This window comes from Brassica napus, chromosome C9, assembly GCF_020379485.1.
Source record: "Brassica napus cultivar Da-Ae chromosome C9, Da-Ae, whole genome shotgun sequence".
Taxonomy (NCBI): domain Eukaryota; kingdom Viridiplantae; phylum Streptophyta; class Magnoliopsida; order Brassicales; family Brassicaceae; genus Brassica; species Brassica napus.
This window is the reverse complement of record NC_063452.1, coordinates 6,936,796-6,953,178: the sequence shown is the minus strand read 5'-3', so window position 1 is coordinate 6,953,178 and position 16,383 is coordinate 6,936,796. Positions and strand designations below refer to the sequence as shown.

Genomic DNA, 16,383 nt, shown 5'->3' with positions numbered 1-16,383 from the left:
GTGAGTTGTGAAACAATTCCACATTCTCTCAGATGATCATTAAACGCTTGACTCAAATATTCTCCACCTCGATCAGATCGAAGAGATTTTATTTTCTTGTCAAGCTGATTTTGTACTTCATTCTGAAATTCTTTGAACTTTTCAAAAGATTCAGACTTATGTTTCATTAGATAAACATAACCATATCTACTGGAGTCGTCAGTAAATGTAACGAAGTACTGATAGTTTCCTCTAACATGTATACTCATTGGTCCACATACATCAGTATGTATAAGTTCCAACAAGTCTTTGGCTCTTTCACCGTGTCCAGTAAAAGGAGCCTTAGTCATTTTACCCAATAAACATGATTCACATTTTTCATATGATTCATAATCAAATGAGCTCAAAAGTCCATCACTATGAAGCTTTTGAATGCGTTTCTCATTTATGTGGCCCAAACGACAATGCCAAAGGAAAGTCTGATTCGTGTTGTTAGACTTGAATCTTTTGGTACTGATATTATAGACATGCCGACATTGTTATCCGACCTGCAGGTACTTGCCAGGGTGTAATTGCACTAAACATGGAAGACGGAACACTGCATCGTTTCCGCTCCGCACAAACAATTTTGGCCACTGGGGTGAGATAGTTTTGACTTTTGAGTAGCTTTATATGATGCGAATTTTTCTGACTAGTGCAAATATACTTTAACATGATGGCTCATGTTTCTCCAGGGTTATGGCAGAGCATACTTCTCAGCAACCTCAGCACATACTTGCACAGGAGATGGCAATGCCATGGTTGCACGTGCCGGTCTTCCACTCCAGGTTTGCCACCTGTTTCGTTTTGAGATAAATGGTGAATGATGTCTTTTGTGCGCTGATAATGTTATTGTCTAACGACTTTATGCAGGACTTGGAGTTTGTTCAGTTCCACCCAACTGGTATATATGGAGCCGGATGTCTCATCACTGAAGGTTGTCGTCTTCTCCTCACATGCACGAATCTGCTTGCAAGATAAATATCTAATGTGTGTTCCCGACATTTACATTGTCTATTATACAATTGCAGGATCTCGAGGTGAAGGTGGGATCCTTAGAAATAGTGAAGGTGAACGTTTTATGGAACGATATGCTCCAACTGCCAAGGATCTTGCATCAAGAGATGTTGTCTCCAGATCTATGACTATGGAAATCAGGGAAGGTCGTGGTGTAGGTATGCTTTCCTTAGAACTAGTTTTAGTTTTTTGGAGAAACTCCCATTGATTGTCTTTGAGCTGTATCCATGATTAATTTTGTGATACGTCTAGTTTTTAATTCTCGTTTTGGATCTGTTGCTAATATTGCCAGGGCCGCATAAGGATCATATCTTTCTCCATTTGAATCATCTTCCACCAGAAGTTCTGAAAGAAAGGCTTCCTGGAATCTCTGAGACAGCTGCAATCTTTGCTGGTGTTGACGTTACCAAAGAGCCAATTCCAGTTTTGCCCACTGTCCACTACAACATGGGTGGTATTCCAACAAATTACCACGGCGAGGTAAGAATAGGAGAAGCCTTTGAAGAAGTTTTGCTGAAATTTGTGTAGAGTTAATCAATGAGATGCACTAGAAGTCGAGAGTAATTATTTTTGTTTTGTCGTGCAGGTAGTGACCATAAAAGGACATGATCCAGATGCAGTGGTTCCTGGGCTTATGGCTGCTGGGGAGGCAGCTTGTGCATCTGTTCATGGTGCCAACAGGCTTGGTGCAAATTCTCTCCTCGATATTGTTGTGTTCGGCCGTGCTTGTGCAAATAGGGTTGCAGAGATAAGCAAACCAGGTTAGTCACATTTGAGGAACTCTCGAGAGTGTAGTATCATTAATATATAAATATATATATATAAAAGGAATAGTCTCTTGTGATGTTTTTAATTGCCTTATTTCGAATGGTGCAGGTGAGAAACAGAGACCTCTAGAGGAGAATGCAGGTAAGAAGACAATCGAATGGCTGAACAAGTTAAGACACTCAAGCGGGTCGCTTCCTACATCAAGTATCAGGTTGAACATGCAGAGGATTATGCAGAACAATGCAGCTGTGTTCCGCACCCAAGAAACACTGGAAGAAGGTAAAGTAGATGAAAAACTTGTCTTAACTTATTATAGTGAATTCAGAGCTCTATCTCACCAGCAAAGGCCACCAATTCTTAAATAATTGCAGGTTGTCAGTTGATCGACAAGGCATGGGAAAGTTTCGAGGATGTCCAGGTTAAAGATCGGAGTTTGATATGGTAAAAAAAAAAAAAAAAAAAAAAAAAGAAGAAAATATACTTTTATCATTGTGAATCGATATTATTAATTATTAATGTAAATTAACGGTGTGGTAAAACTCTTGAGGCTATATGTGGTGAGTGCAGGAACTCTGATCTGATAGAGACAATAGAGTTGGAGAACCTTCTGATAAACGCATCCGTAACAATGCATTCAGCGGAAGCACGAAAGGAAAGCAGAGGAGCACATGCTCGGGAGGATTTCACGGTTTCATTCTCTTCCTCTTAAAACGTTCATATATATATATATATTCGACTATATCATATAGCGATGAAGATGATGATGATAGAGAACCAGCTCTCAAATATATATATAATGACTTGTGTGTGCAGAAAAGGGAGGATGGAGAATGGATGAAGCATACATTGGGGTACTGGGAAGATGAGAAAGTGAGGTTGGAGTATAGGCCTGTTCACATGGACACTCTCGACGATGAGATTGAGACTTTCCCTCCCAAAGCTCGCGTCTATTGATTTCTCTTCCCTCAAACAAGCAAGCTGCAGCTCTTCTTTAGGTGTCATCGGAATAATAATATCAGAAGAAAAAGAGGGAACTAGGAGAATACACAAAGGAGCGTTCCTCGTCCTCTGAGTTTTACATTTTTACACCTGAATGGTTGTGAGTAATAAAATGAGAAAACCCGTTAATTTGATTGGTATAATTCTCTTTGATATCACTTTCTTGTTAGCATTTTCACTGTCTCCGACTATTCTCTTTGATATCACTGTTATTTTACCGCGAAAGCCGTGCACGTCTCAGAATCCCTCCAAGCCGTTACTCCACCGTCGTCCGAACACAACGAGTCCAACATGTAAAGAGCTGATTCCAAACACTCTGGTCCTAAACAAGGCAACACATCGACTAACTGGGAATAACCTCGACACTAACCATCAAGTTCTTAACTTGTCTATGAACCGAGATTGATTTGAGCAGTGCCAAAGGCAGGTGAGACGCTATAGGCAAATACATGGCGGAAGACAAAAATATTAAATGTTGTTGTATATATGAAGGCTCTGTGCCAATGTGAATTATAACGGAAAGAATAAACCTAAACTATTACAAGTGGTCCTTGAACTCATTTTTGATAATTTTTGCTCTCTTCTTTTACTAACTACAAGATGAACATGTACTCCTACGCAAACTCCTCGTCGCTCGTTTGCTTCTCCTGCATTTGAGGCGGTTGTGGCAGCGGCTGAGAAGCATGTGTCGTCATGTACATCAACTCATCACCATACGCAGAACTGTTACTCATCCTCGACTCAAACTCAGCATCCATTTGATAATTTTGCTCGTGCTGCCTGTTGAAAACTCCAGTCCTCGTTGTCGTCAAACTGTGATGATGCGGCTGCTGCGGTTGCATGTAACCCCAGTGCTGTTGCGGTTGAGACATAACACCCGTCTGCGTTTCAAAGGAGTATCTCGTTTGTGTTGGAATTCATACCGGTTTATAACGATTTATAAATCTACTTATGAATTCAGTTTGCCTAGATCTCATGTAAATACTGAAATAAATCTAAATCTTAGGGTTTTCGATATACCTGATTAATCGCAGCGGAAAGATGAACAAACCAAGTCGAGATTTCTAGCACTCCAAACGTCGTGCCTCTACCGGTATCCACACACACATAAACTGGATCGATACGGGATGCTAGTGCCGTCGAGATCAATTATGACAAACTTTTTGTCTCTATTGCTATTAGGGTTTCACGTGAGATATGTTAATCCTCAAAACATCACGGCACATGTTTATATAATGAACAAGTGATTAACCTAATTCATTAAAGGGCCAGGCCCATGCATGCACGTGATGGTCAAATGATAATTACTTATCATTATCATGTATATACATCTTTATGTATATCTTATAATATATATCATATATATATTATTCCTAAAACCCAATATATGTCATTGATCCAGTTTGCTTAGGTGTGTGACCCTATAGGATCATATAATATTAGCAATGGATTCTCAATCCATAGATTATAAGCAGTTTCTAGCAAAACATTATAATCAGACGATTGTCAAATCTCGACGCTACGACTTTAACAAGAGTAAGTACAAATGATTTTAGGACATTCCCAACAATCTCCCACTTGTACTAGAAGCATAAGGCAAAAACTAGTGTCATCCTTATTCAGCTAGATCACATTTATCGAACTCTGATTTATACTGATAAAAACAAACGACTGACATTCACCTCGTTTGAGCATGGCCATGCATTTCTCAGTATCACATCTTCGATAGGTCCAGAGATATTTATCTCCCGTTATATGGGAGGGAAAAATTCCATCTTGTTCCATCCATGTTCCTTACAAACTTCATAGAACACCTAATCAATGCCTTTATAATCACCAGTTACGGCTGACGTTTGACAAGGTCAAAGTGACCGAATCCACCAGTAAAGAATCATGACGAACTCAGGTCTAAGGACTATACTCTATAGTCGTAATGAGAAACTCTTATGACACTCATATAACAATCTTGCAGAGTTCTCAAATCGGGTCAGTCCGATCATGTGTTCTCTAACACATATCCATGTGATTGACTTCAATACTACATATTGAATGACTCCATGAAACTTAGTCATCAATCACCTCACATAATAGTCATTCTCGGTTATTAATGTCCCAAGTTAACAACATTGACTATGGACCTCAATAATTTATAACATCTCTCACATATAGGGTTTCATGATCAAGTCACGTACTTGATGACCTATAAGAATGATATAAATTAGTTTGGGACTGTTATTTAATTATCCAATAATCAAATAAATCTGAAACAATTTCATTAGTTTGAATACATAATCAAATGTATGTCAATATGAACATCATATCATAAACATAAAGCCTCCCACTTAAATCAAGATCACATCTTAAGATATTTAATACCCGTGGCTGCAGTATGACTCTCATACTTAGGCCATGGAAGAGGCTTGGTTAATGGATCAACAACATTTGCATTCATTGAGACTATACTATGGTGCTTTGTTTGGAACTCTTCCAACTCACCGCTCTTCCATTAAGACAAAAGATGAAACCAGATTGTGATTAGAAATCGTCTTTGTCCATTTAAAAGTTGGCATCAGTGTGACCACTCACAACAAGCTCATCACTTCCTCTATAGACCAAAAATTTATCCTTAGTATTTCTCAAATACTTGAGGATAGTCTTGACTGCTGTCCAGTGACTTTCACCTGGATCAGATTGGTACCGACTCGTCATGCTCAAAGCACATGCAATATCTGGACGAGTACATAGCATGGCATACATGATAGATCCTAGAGCAGAAGCATATGGGATTCTACTCATGCGCTCTCGCTCATCATGTGTCGACGGACACTGAGTCTTGCTGAGAGTTATGCCATGGGACATCGGCAAGAAGCCTTTCTTGGAATCATGCATCTTGAATCTATGCAAAACCTTATCGATATAAGTGTCTTGACATAATCCAATAGTCTTATTTAATCCATCTCTATAGATTCTTATTCCAAGAATATATGCAGCTTCTCCCATGTCTTTCATTGAGAAACAACCTCCAAGCCAAGTCTTTAAAGAATTAAGTATATAAATATCATTTCCAATGAGAAGTATGTCATCTACATACAACACTAAGAAAACAACTGCGCTCCCACTAGTCTTCTTGTAAACGCAAGGTTCTTCTTCATTTCTAATGAAATCAAACTCTTTGATAACCTCATTAAAATGAAGATTCCAGCTCCGAGATGCTTGCTTCAAACCATAAATGGAACGTTGAAGCTTGCATACTTTCCCAGCACTTCCAGGGACTGTGAAACCTCCAGGTTGTGTCATGTACACAACCTCTTCGAGATTTCCATTAAGGAAAGCCGTTTTTACATCCATTTGCCAAATCTCATAGTCATAATGAGCAGCAATTGCTAGGAGAATCCGAATGGACTTAAGCATTGCAACTGGTGAATAGGTTTCATCATAGTCAATACCATGAATTTGTTTGTAACCTTTAGCCACCAATGTAGCTTTGTATATCAGAATATTACCATCCATGTCAGTTTTCTTCTTGAAAATCCATTTACACTCAATGGTTTTAACACCATCAAGTAAATCAACCAAAGTCCACACTTTGTTTACTGACATGGAGTTCATTTCAGATTCTGCGGCTTCTCGCCATTTATCGGAGTCTGGGCCCATCATAGTTTCCTCAAAGGACGTAGGTTCATCACTCTCTATTATCAATAGATCATGATGATCTGTCACCCCCCATATCTAACAGGTTCGTGACGTGTCCTTTCGGACCTACGTACCTCAGGTTCCACAAGTGTAGATTCTACGACTCTTCGTAAATCTAATTGATCATCTTCCTGAGAGGATGAAATATTTTCCTGTGCTTCTCGAACTTGTTCGAGTTGTACTTTACTCCCACTGTTCTTCTTAGAAAGAAACTCTCTCTCAAGAAAAACGTCACTACGAGCAACAAACACTTTGTTCTCAGTGGAGTTGTAAAAGTAATAACCTTTGGTTTCTTTGGGATAACCAATGAAGAAGCATTTATCAGATTTTGGTCCAAGCTTATCTGTAAACATACGTTTGACATAAGCATCAGAACCCCAAATTTTCAGAAAAGACAAATTTGGAACCTTTCCAGTCCACATCTCGTATGGAGTCTTTTCAACTGATTTTGATGGACATCTATTCAGCGTAAACGCAGACGTTTCTAGAGCGTATCCCCAAAAGGATGGTTGAAGATCTGCATGACTCATCATAGATCGAACCATATCCAATAAAGTTTGATTTCTCCTTTCGGACACACCATTCCATTGTGGTGTTCCTGGAGGAGTGAGTTGTGAAACAATTCCACATTCTCTCAGATGATCATTAAACGCTTGACTCAAATATTCTCCACCTCGATCAGATCGAAGAGATTTTATTTTCTTGTCAAGCTGATTTTGTACTTCATTCTGAAATTCTTTGAACTTTTCAAAAGATTCAGACTTATGTTTCATTAGATAAACATAACCATATCTACTGGAGTCGTCAGTAAATGTAACGAAGTACTGATAGTTTCCTCTAACATGTATACTCATTGGTCCACATACATCAGTATGTATAAGTTCCAACAAGTCTTTGGCTCTTTCACCGTGTCCAGTAAAAGGAGCCTTAGTCATTTTACCCAATAAACATGATTCACATTTTTCATATGATTCATAATCAAATGAGCTCAAAAGTCCATCACTATGAAGCTTTTGAATGCGTTTCTCATTTATGTGGCCCAAACGACAATGCCAAAGGAAAGTCTGATTCGTGTTGTTAGACTTGAATCTTTTGGTACTGATATTATAGACATGCACGCTTTGGTCTAGAATATAAAGTCTATTCTCTAATGGACCGCTACCATAAAAGATATCATTACGATCAAAGGAACAACACTTGTTTTTGATCGAAAACTGAAATCCTTCCAAATCCAAACAAGGAATGGAAATATTATTCCTACTTATAGCAGGTACATAGTAGCAATTCTTAAGTTCTAAAATCAAGCCTGAAGGTAAAGACAAGTGAAATGTTCCCACGGCTAATGCAACAACTCTTGCTCCATTTCCCACTCATAGGTCCACTTGACCTTTCTCCAAAATTCTACTGTTGCTTAGGCCATTCATATTCATACAAATATGAGCACCACAGCCGGTATCTAATACCCAAGAAGTAGAACCAGAAGTAGTAACATTTACTTCTATAACATAAATACCCTTAGACGATGTTTCAAAAGTTTTTTTCTTTTTCAGATCTTCCAAGTAGGGTTTAAACTCTTGTTTGAGAACAATTCTCGGGTTTCGATACATTGGAGGAAATTTGATCCATTCAATTTGTCCTTCTTAAGGGCATATTGGAATGAAAATGGGTTGTGAGGATAACACAAAATGCACCGTTTTGAGTTTTCTCTCTAGTGAGCGATTCTGAGGCGATTTGGAGCTAGGGTTTTGAGGATGGATTCGGCTGCACCGCCGGGTTCTCCTGTCTCTCCGACGAGGGATAAGATGGTTACGGAGGTTCGCGACGAGGGTTCTACGGTGGGGAAGTCAGATCTACCTACCATTCCGAAGCTTGGGCTAAGTTGGGTGTCTGCTGCCTAAGACAAAAAGGTGTTGAAGAAGTTCAATGTTGAGATCACTAACAGGGATGGTCTTCATTCGATGGTGATTCCGGAGGAGGCTATAGCGAATCAAACTCCTTTGTGGGAGGACTTTGTCATCGGAAAGTTTCTGGACATCTCCCCCACATTCCTAAGGTCCATATGGTTTTAAACAAGATTTGGAAGTATGGGGAGGTTGCTGCGAAGGTGGAAGTGTACGAAGTAAATGCGACAACTATGAGGTTCAGGGTTCCAAATCCAAAAGCTAGGGAGAAGATCCTGAGGAAAGGTATGTGGAGTATCGGAGGTGTACCAATGGTGGTGACAAAGTGGACTCCGAGGGCGGAGGAAGAAAGGCAGGAAGAGGAGTCCATTCCAATGTGGGTTCATCTCCGTAGGGTTCCGCTTCATATGTTCTCCTGGGAAGGTCTCGGGTTCATTACGAGTGCAGTGGGCTTCCCGGTAAAGTTACATCCAGAGACGTTAGCTTGCTCTAACTTTGAAGAATCAAAAGTCTTTGCTAAGGTTGATGTCTCTAAGGCCCTCCCCAAAGTCATCAACTTTACAAAGAACGGGAAAGAGTTTGAGGTGGACTTTCAGTTTCCCTGGCTCCCTGCCAGATGCAAGTTATGCGACAAGTGGGGACACATGGAGGAGGTCTATAAGATGAAAGAGAAGGAGAAAGTCAGTGGGAAAGGGTTGAGCACTGACTTAGAAAAGGTGGTTGAAGGTGATCTAGTTTCAACTAAGCAGCTGGAGAGTTCGAAAGAGGAATTTGCTCAGATAAGTAAAGGGGGGATAGTTGAGAAGAGTTTGGAAGCTGATACACAAAAAGAAGAGAACCCAGCGGGGGAGAAGGTAGTTGTTACTTCAGATGAGACAAGTAGCTGGGCGTTAGTCTCACCTGCGAAAATGGGAAGGTCTCCGGCTAAGGATCAGACAGAGGTTCTTCACATTTCAGCTTCAAAATTCACAGTCTTGAGTGTTGAAGAAGAACGGGAGGACGGAGAAATACCACATGAAAGCCACCAGTGTGCTAATGAAGAGGCTCATTTACCCAAGGAGAGTACGGAAGCGAGGCAGTCGATGAGGGTATCACTATTGCTAAGGTAGTTGAGGAGCAGTCAAGTATGGTTCAAGAGGTAGATGAACAAAGTGAACCAAGTACAACAAGGGGGTCCAGAAGGAAGAAAGCTAAGTCACAAAAGGCAACTTCGGTGACTATGAGCACCAGGTCTTCCCTCCGTCATTAATATGTCGAGCTTCTTTTGGAATGTGCGCGGTTTCAACAAACCATTGAAACATTCCGTGATGAAAGAGTGGCTCAGCAATAAGGATATGAAGTTTGGTTGTATTTTGGAAACAAGAGTAAAGGAGGGTAAGGCAGGAAGGATTTTGGGTTCGGTGTTTAAGGATTGGTCTTCGATGACCAACTACGAGCACAGTCAGGGAGGTAGAATTTGGTTGCTGTGGAGAGACACTGTTCGGTTGACTCCAGTGAGAAGACTGATCAGCTGATCACTGTCTCCGTCTCTTTGGAAAATGAGGAAGAGTTTTTCTCTACATTTGTCTACGCTAGTAATGAGGTGGAAGGCAGGAAGCAGCTGTGGGAAGATCTATGTCACCATCATGACTCTCCTCTATTTCAAAACAAAGCGTGGTTGATTATGGGGGATTTCAACGAGATACTTGAAATGGGAGAGCACTCGGGGGGTGATAGTCTGCTTCGAGCTCCGAATGGTATGAGGGATTTTCTGAGGATGGCTCTCCACTGTCTTCTCTCAGATATGGGGTATCAGGGGCCTTTATTCACCTGGTGTAATAAAAGAGAAGAAGGATTGATCTGTAAGAAGCTTGATAGGGTCCTTATAAACAATGTGGCAATGGTTAAGTTTGCGAATGCATATTCAGTGTTTGCACCTGGCGGCTGCTCTGACCACATGCGGTGTCAGATTCACATCCTTCAGGGTGTGGAGAAGATCAGACGACCGTTTAAATATGTAAATGCTTTACGAAGGTTGCCAAGCTTTCTACCTATGGTGAAGGAGTACTGGGAGTCGACGGACGTGCTCTTCCATTCCACTTCAGCTATGTACCGGTTTTCTAAGAAGCTTAAAAATCTAAAGCCAATGATCAGGGAACTTGGTAGAGAAAAGCTGGGGAATCTATCTAAACGCGCTTCTGAAGCGTATAGCACTCTTTGTGAGAAGCAGCAAAACACACTTGCCAACCCAAATACGGTGGCGATGAATGAGGAAGCTACTGCTTATGAGAAGTGGCTCCATGTGGCAGAGTTAGAAGAGGACTTTCTAAAGCAGAAATCGAAGCTCCATTGGTTAGATGTGGGAGACCAAAACAACAAGACTTTCCACAATTCGATCAAGACAAGACAAGCTCAAAACACCTTGAGGGAGGTTAAATGTCAGGATGGAAGGATAGTAAACACTCACCAGGAGATTAAGGTTGAGGCAGAGAGCTTCTTCTCAGATGTTCTAAATAAAGTTCCAAGCCGGTTCCAAGCTGCTTCGGTGGAGGAGCTGAGGGAGCTAATTGAGTTTCAGTGTACCTCTGTTGACTGTAGTTTGTTGGAAGCTGAGGTCTCGGCAGAGGATATAAGGAAGGTGTTATTCTCTATGCCGTCAAATAAATCCCCAGGACCGGATGGATTTCCTGCGGAATTCTACAAAACAACATGGCCGGTGATAGCTCATGACTTCACAACCAACCCGGTGCTTATGCTATCTCAAGCTCCATTTGAACAGGAACTACGCACTGCAGACGTCGTCTATGTCCTCGTCGCTACACAAGAGGCTTCTCCACCCTCGTTCCATGTTCCACCTGACTTCATACCCTTGATTCAGGAGTTTATGGATGTGTTTCCAACGGATCTTCCAGTCGGATTGCCACCATTGCGTGACATTCAACACTGTATCGACTTAGCACCGCACTCACCACTTCCAAATCGTCCGCACTATAGAATGAGCCCACAAGAACATGATGAGCTTCGGAGACAGGTCGAAGAACTACTTTCGAAGGGATATATACGCGAGAGTCTTAGCCCTTGCGCCGTACCTGCTTTGTTGATTCCTAAAAAGGACGGTTCTTGGCGTATGTGTGAGGATAGTCGAGCGATCAATAAGATCACCATTCGCTATCGATTTCCAATACCACGACTAGATGATTTACTTGACCAGATTGGGACTTCTTCCATCTTTACAAAGCTGGATCTCAAGAGTGGTTATCACCAGATACGAATTCGTCCTGGCGACGAATGGAAGACAGCTTTTAAGACTCGTGAAGGGCTTTTTGAGTGGCTAGTAATGCCTTTTGGATTATCTAATGCTCCCAGCACATTCATGCGAGTGATGAATCAGGCATTGCGTCCCTTTATTGGCAAGTTCGTGGTGGTCTATTTTGATGATATTTTAATTTTCAGTACGTCACTTGCAGATCACCTGGACCATCTTCGTGCTGTGTTACTTGTTCTCCGCCAAGAGAAGTTGTTCGGGGCAACAAAAAAATGTTCCTTTGGGGTCGCTGAGGTATTATTTTTGGGATATGTGATCTCTGAGCGAGGGCTGGAGGTTGACAATTCTAAAGTAGAAGCCATTCGGAACTGGCCTACGCCAAAGACGGTCTCTGACGTTCGCAGCTTCCATGGCCTCGCCTCTTTTTACCGAAGATTTGTTTCTCACTTTAGCAGCATTATGGCTCCGGTAACAGACTGTATTAAGCTCTCCCAGTTCGTCTGGTCACCTGAAGCAGAGAAGGCGTTTCAACTCATCAAACATAAGCTTACCACGGCTCCGGTTCTTGCTTTACCCAATTTTGCTGTGCCATTTGAATTACATTCGGATGCGTCCAAACATGGCATTGGGGCTGTATTGAGTCAACAGGGTAAGCCGATCGCCTTCTTCAGTGAGAAAATATCTGGTGCACGGGGTAGATATAGTACGTACGACGTCGAGCTCTATGCTGTGATTCAGGCAGTTAAACACTGGCGACATTACCTCTTTCATCGAGAGTTTGTATTGTTTACAGACCATGACGCTTTGAAACATATGGGTTCGCAAGATAAAGTTTCAGCGCGACATGCTTCTTGGTTCGCATATCTTCAACAGTTCACCTTCGTTATTAAGCATAAAGCTGGTGTGCTCAACAAGGTTGCAGATGCGCTTAGCCGGCGACAGAACCTCTTAGTAACCTTGCATACTACGATAACAGGGTTCTCTGTTCTTCCTGAACTATACCCTACTGACGTTTTCTTTGGCAAATTATGGTCTGATGCGGTGGACGGTCGTTGTCCTGATTACTTTGTGTTAGACGGTTTTCTCTTTCGGGGCATCCGATTATGTATTCCTGAATGCAGTCTGCGTTTGCAGATCATCAAGGAGTTACATGGAGAAGGTCATGTGGGACGAGATAGAACACTGCACCTGGTCACTTCGTCTTATTTTTGGCCGTCTTTGAGGCGTGATGTTGAACGTTACGTCCTGCGCTGCGGTATCTGCCAAGCCGCCAAAGGACATGCTTCCAATGCTGGTTTGTATTTACCCTTGCCAATTCCCACCCAACCTTGGTCTGATGTCAGTGTTGATTTTGTCATGGGACTGCCGAGGACGCAGCGTGGCCATGATTCAATTATGGTAGTTGTTGATCGTTTTTCTAAAATGGCTCGTTTTGTGGCTTGTAAGAAGACGACTGATGCAACACAAGTGGCTACCCTTTTCTTCCAAGAGATCTACAAGTTACACGGCTTACCGACGTCCATAGTATCTGACCGTGATTCCCGTTTCTTGAGTCATTTTTGGAGATCTTTATGGAAGCTCTTGCGCACAAGCTTGGATATGAGTTCCGCATATCATCCTCAGACGGATGGCCAGACGGAGGTCACTAATCGGGCCTTGGGGGACTTGTTGCGTTGTTTGGTCGGTGACAACATCAAGACATGGGATTCTGTCCTCTGCCAGGCCGAGTTTGCACACAATCATGCAACTAACCGTAGCACAGGGTTCAGTCCGTTTCGTGTTGTTTTTGGCAACGTGCCTCGTGGCCCATTAGATTTGTCGATAGCACCTGACAAGACTCGGCTTCATGGTCGTGCCTGTGACATGGTGGAAGCTTTTGTAGAACTTCATGAGACTGTTCGTACAAACTTGGAAACATCTACGACAAAATACAAAGCTGCGGTTGACTCTCATCGTCGCGAATTGCAGTTCAAGGTCGGAGACAAGGTATGGGCTGTGTTGACTAAGGAAAGGTTTCCACCAGGGATGTATAACAAGTTGAAGCCACGAAAGATAGGACCATTGGAGATTGTGGAGAAGATTAATGCAAATGCATATCGTTTGCGTCTACCTTTGGATATGAAGACTGCTGATGTCTTCAATGTCAAGCACTTGAGTCCATTTCATGAGCCTGACGACTTACCAAATTCGGGGTCGAATTTTTCTTCACCTGGGGCGACCTGATGTAGCACATCTTTACTTGGGCTTCAAGTTACGTGTTTGGGTTTTATTTATCTTCTTGGTTTTATTATTATTCCTATTCCTTTTAGTTGTTCGACTTTAGATAAGTCTTTCGGGATTTGTTGTTATCTTTTACAAGTAGTATAAATAGAGAACGTATGTGTTCTCCTATACTTGGTTTTTTGATTAATAAAGTTTGAGACTTTCTTCTCTATAAATCGCCTCACGTTTACAACCTTTTCTAAAGCTTGAAAACAGAGTTGTCGTTGAATTCATCTCGTGTTGATCGAATTCTACGCATTGTCCTATACGCTGCTGCAACACTCTCCCATTACTGGTCTTGGCAAAGCTGATAGATAAAGCTATCAGGAACAAGCTCAGTTTGGTGCAGTCCATAGGAGTAAGGGGGTTGGAAGGTATGCTGCAGTACTGGTTTGGCACAAGGACGTAAATAGGATTCTGGCTAATGGCTAGGTTTTAGGAGTTTTGAAGCATGGGTTGCTGTAAAGAAAGGGTTTGGAAATAGGAGTAGAAGTCTATTTAGATAACGTTCGTCGGTATATTCCGACGGAAATGAGTTTGTCGGTAAATTCCGACGGATATATGTCCGTCGGTATATTCCGACGACCGTTGTCCGTCGGTATATTCCGACGACCGTTGTCCGTCGGTATATACCCTTTTTTTTTTACAAATTAATTTTGCATTTTTATATATTTTTTGATATTAATAAATTTAAAAAATTGGAAATTTAAAACTAATAATATTATAAAATTTAAATTCATAAAAACCGAAATAGGAAAAAAACATTCATAAAGTTTAAAATTCATACAAACCGAAATAGAAAAAAAAAACATTCCGAAAGTTTTATAAAGCCGAAATAAACTAAGATGAACTCGAAGACATCAAACGATCTAGCTTCTGCATAATCTCGGTGTTGAACTTCTTCTGGGATGCCAACTCAGCAAGGATAGTGGCATTCTCCGAACGGATAGTGGCATTCTCCGAAAGGATAGTGGTGTTCTGCTCCTCCAATGCCCCAATCCGTTCATCTTTGTCATGTAGCTCCTCGAGAATCATGGGATCGGCATACGGAGCTTGCGAAGAAGATGCCGGATACGAAGAAGCACGACGGGCCAACCCAACTAAACGGCCTCCTTTCCTTTTAGGAACCGCCTACAAAAATATTTAAAGTAAGTAAATATGGACAAGTAAGTAATCGACATTATAAAAAAAATATATTAATAAAAAAAATTACCTTTTCAACCATCTCATTTATTTGCAATAGAGACAGGTTGGTTGAAGCTCCCGTGGAGTCGCCGTCATCAGAGAGAGGCTGAGATTGAGAAACTATCTCAGCTTCCACCAAATCAACTACACCTCTGATCACGGGGTCCTGAATTTGACCCGTCGTCTTGTTAGTGTGAGCCACCTTAATGAGTTGGAGACGATCAACGGGATTACCGTCATTTGCTTCGATCTAAAAAAACCGCCATTATTAGCCAAAAAATATATAAAATATTTATTTAAAAAATATAAAGATAAATAATAATAAAAAACTTACAAGTTCATCCTCCTTAGTAGACATGGAGCAAGCGCCGAGGTTGTGCACATACATACCTTTCCCGCCACGATCGCTCTTCCGGTTCCTGGAGTTCCTAGAAGACGTCTCTGCAGTGTCTTCCCTCTCCCAATGAGCTATCAACTGCTCCCACACCCCCCCCCCGTTGATGAACCGTGGCTTCTTGTTCTTCTGCCAAACTGTCTTCCACGCGTTTATCTGCTTTGTGTAAGAGTCCATGGCCTTTTCGTTGAATTTCTTACGGACTGTTTCCGTAAGATCGGAGTGCCAGTTGAACTCTTGCTACAAAACAAACACAATTTAATAAGTAAATATATGTAAAAAAATGTAAAAACTTAAAAAAAATGAAGGGTTACTATACCGCAAACTGACGAAACCACAACTCTCGTTCGTCGGAAGGGATCACACTCCACTTTGGATATCCAAAACGGAGCATGGAGTACATCATCTGGTTGATGCTCCGGCTAATGCCATTTTTCGACTTGGTGAACCTTTAAAAAAAAATACAAGTTAGCAAGTTAATTAAAGCAAAAAATATAACGGTACAAATAAAAAAAAATACTAACCAAGTGCTATGGCCTCGTCGTGGGTTGAGTTGGAGAAACGGGAGATGCTCTCGACCTGGTTGTTGAACCAATAGATGAACCGGCATGACCCCCGGATCCTGTTGAGCAGCAGCGTGAGGGGCAGCGTGAGGGGCAGAGGGAGCTGGAGCGGGAATATATGCGGGAACCGAGTCATGAGACGATACCGATGCACGGGAACCGCTCACCGAACTACGTCGAAGACGGGCTGCGGGGCGGGCTTCATCCTCGGCCCTAAAAAAAAAAAATTAACCCATCAAACATATTTTCATTTATATATTTACAAAAGGTTTTATAAACGTTTTAAAAAAAACTATTAAACCTTTTATATATATATATATATATGTATACAAAATTATA

General features: G+C 41.4%; 1 protein-coding gene across 1 annotated transcript; it reads left to right on the top strand.

The window, feature by feature from the left end:
* The first annotated feature begins 501 nt into the window (after nucleotides 1-501).
* On the top strand, nucleotides 502-3,027 carry LOC111211825 (succinate dehydrogenase [ubiquinone] flavoprotein subunit 1, mitochondrial-like). The gene is made up of 10 exons (XM_048767886.1): nucleotides 502-619; nucleotides 714-806; nucleotides 892-955; nucleotides 1,050-1,193; nucleotides 1,328-1,515; nucleotides 1,622-1,796; nucleotides 1,912-2,082; nucleotides 2,175-2,244; nucleotides 2,371-2,491; nucleotides 2,617-3,027. The coding sequence occupies exons 1-10, from the start codon at nucleotides 563-565 to the stop codon at nucleotides 2,755-2,757; spliced, it is 1,224 nt and encodes a 407-aa protein (XP_048623843.1). The 5' UTR covers nucleotides 502-562; the 3' UTR covers nucleotides 2,758-3,027.
* The last annotated feature ends 13,356 nt before the right edge of the window (nucleotides 3,028-16,383 follow it).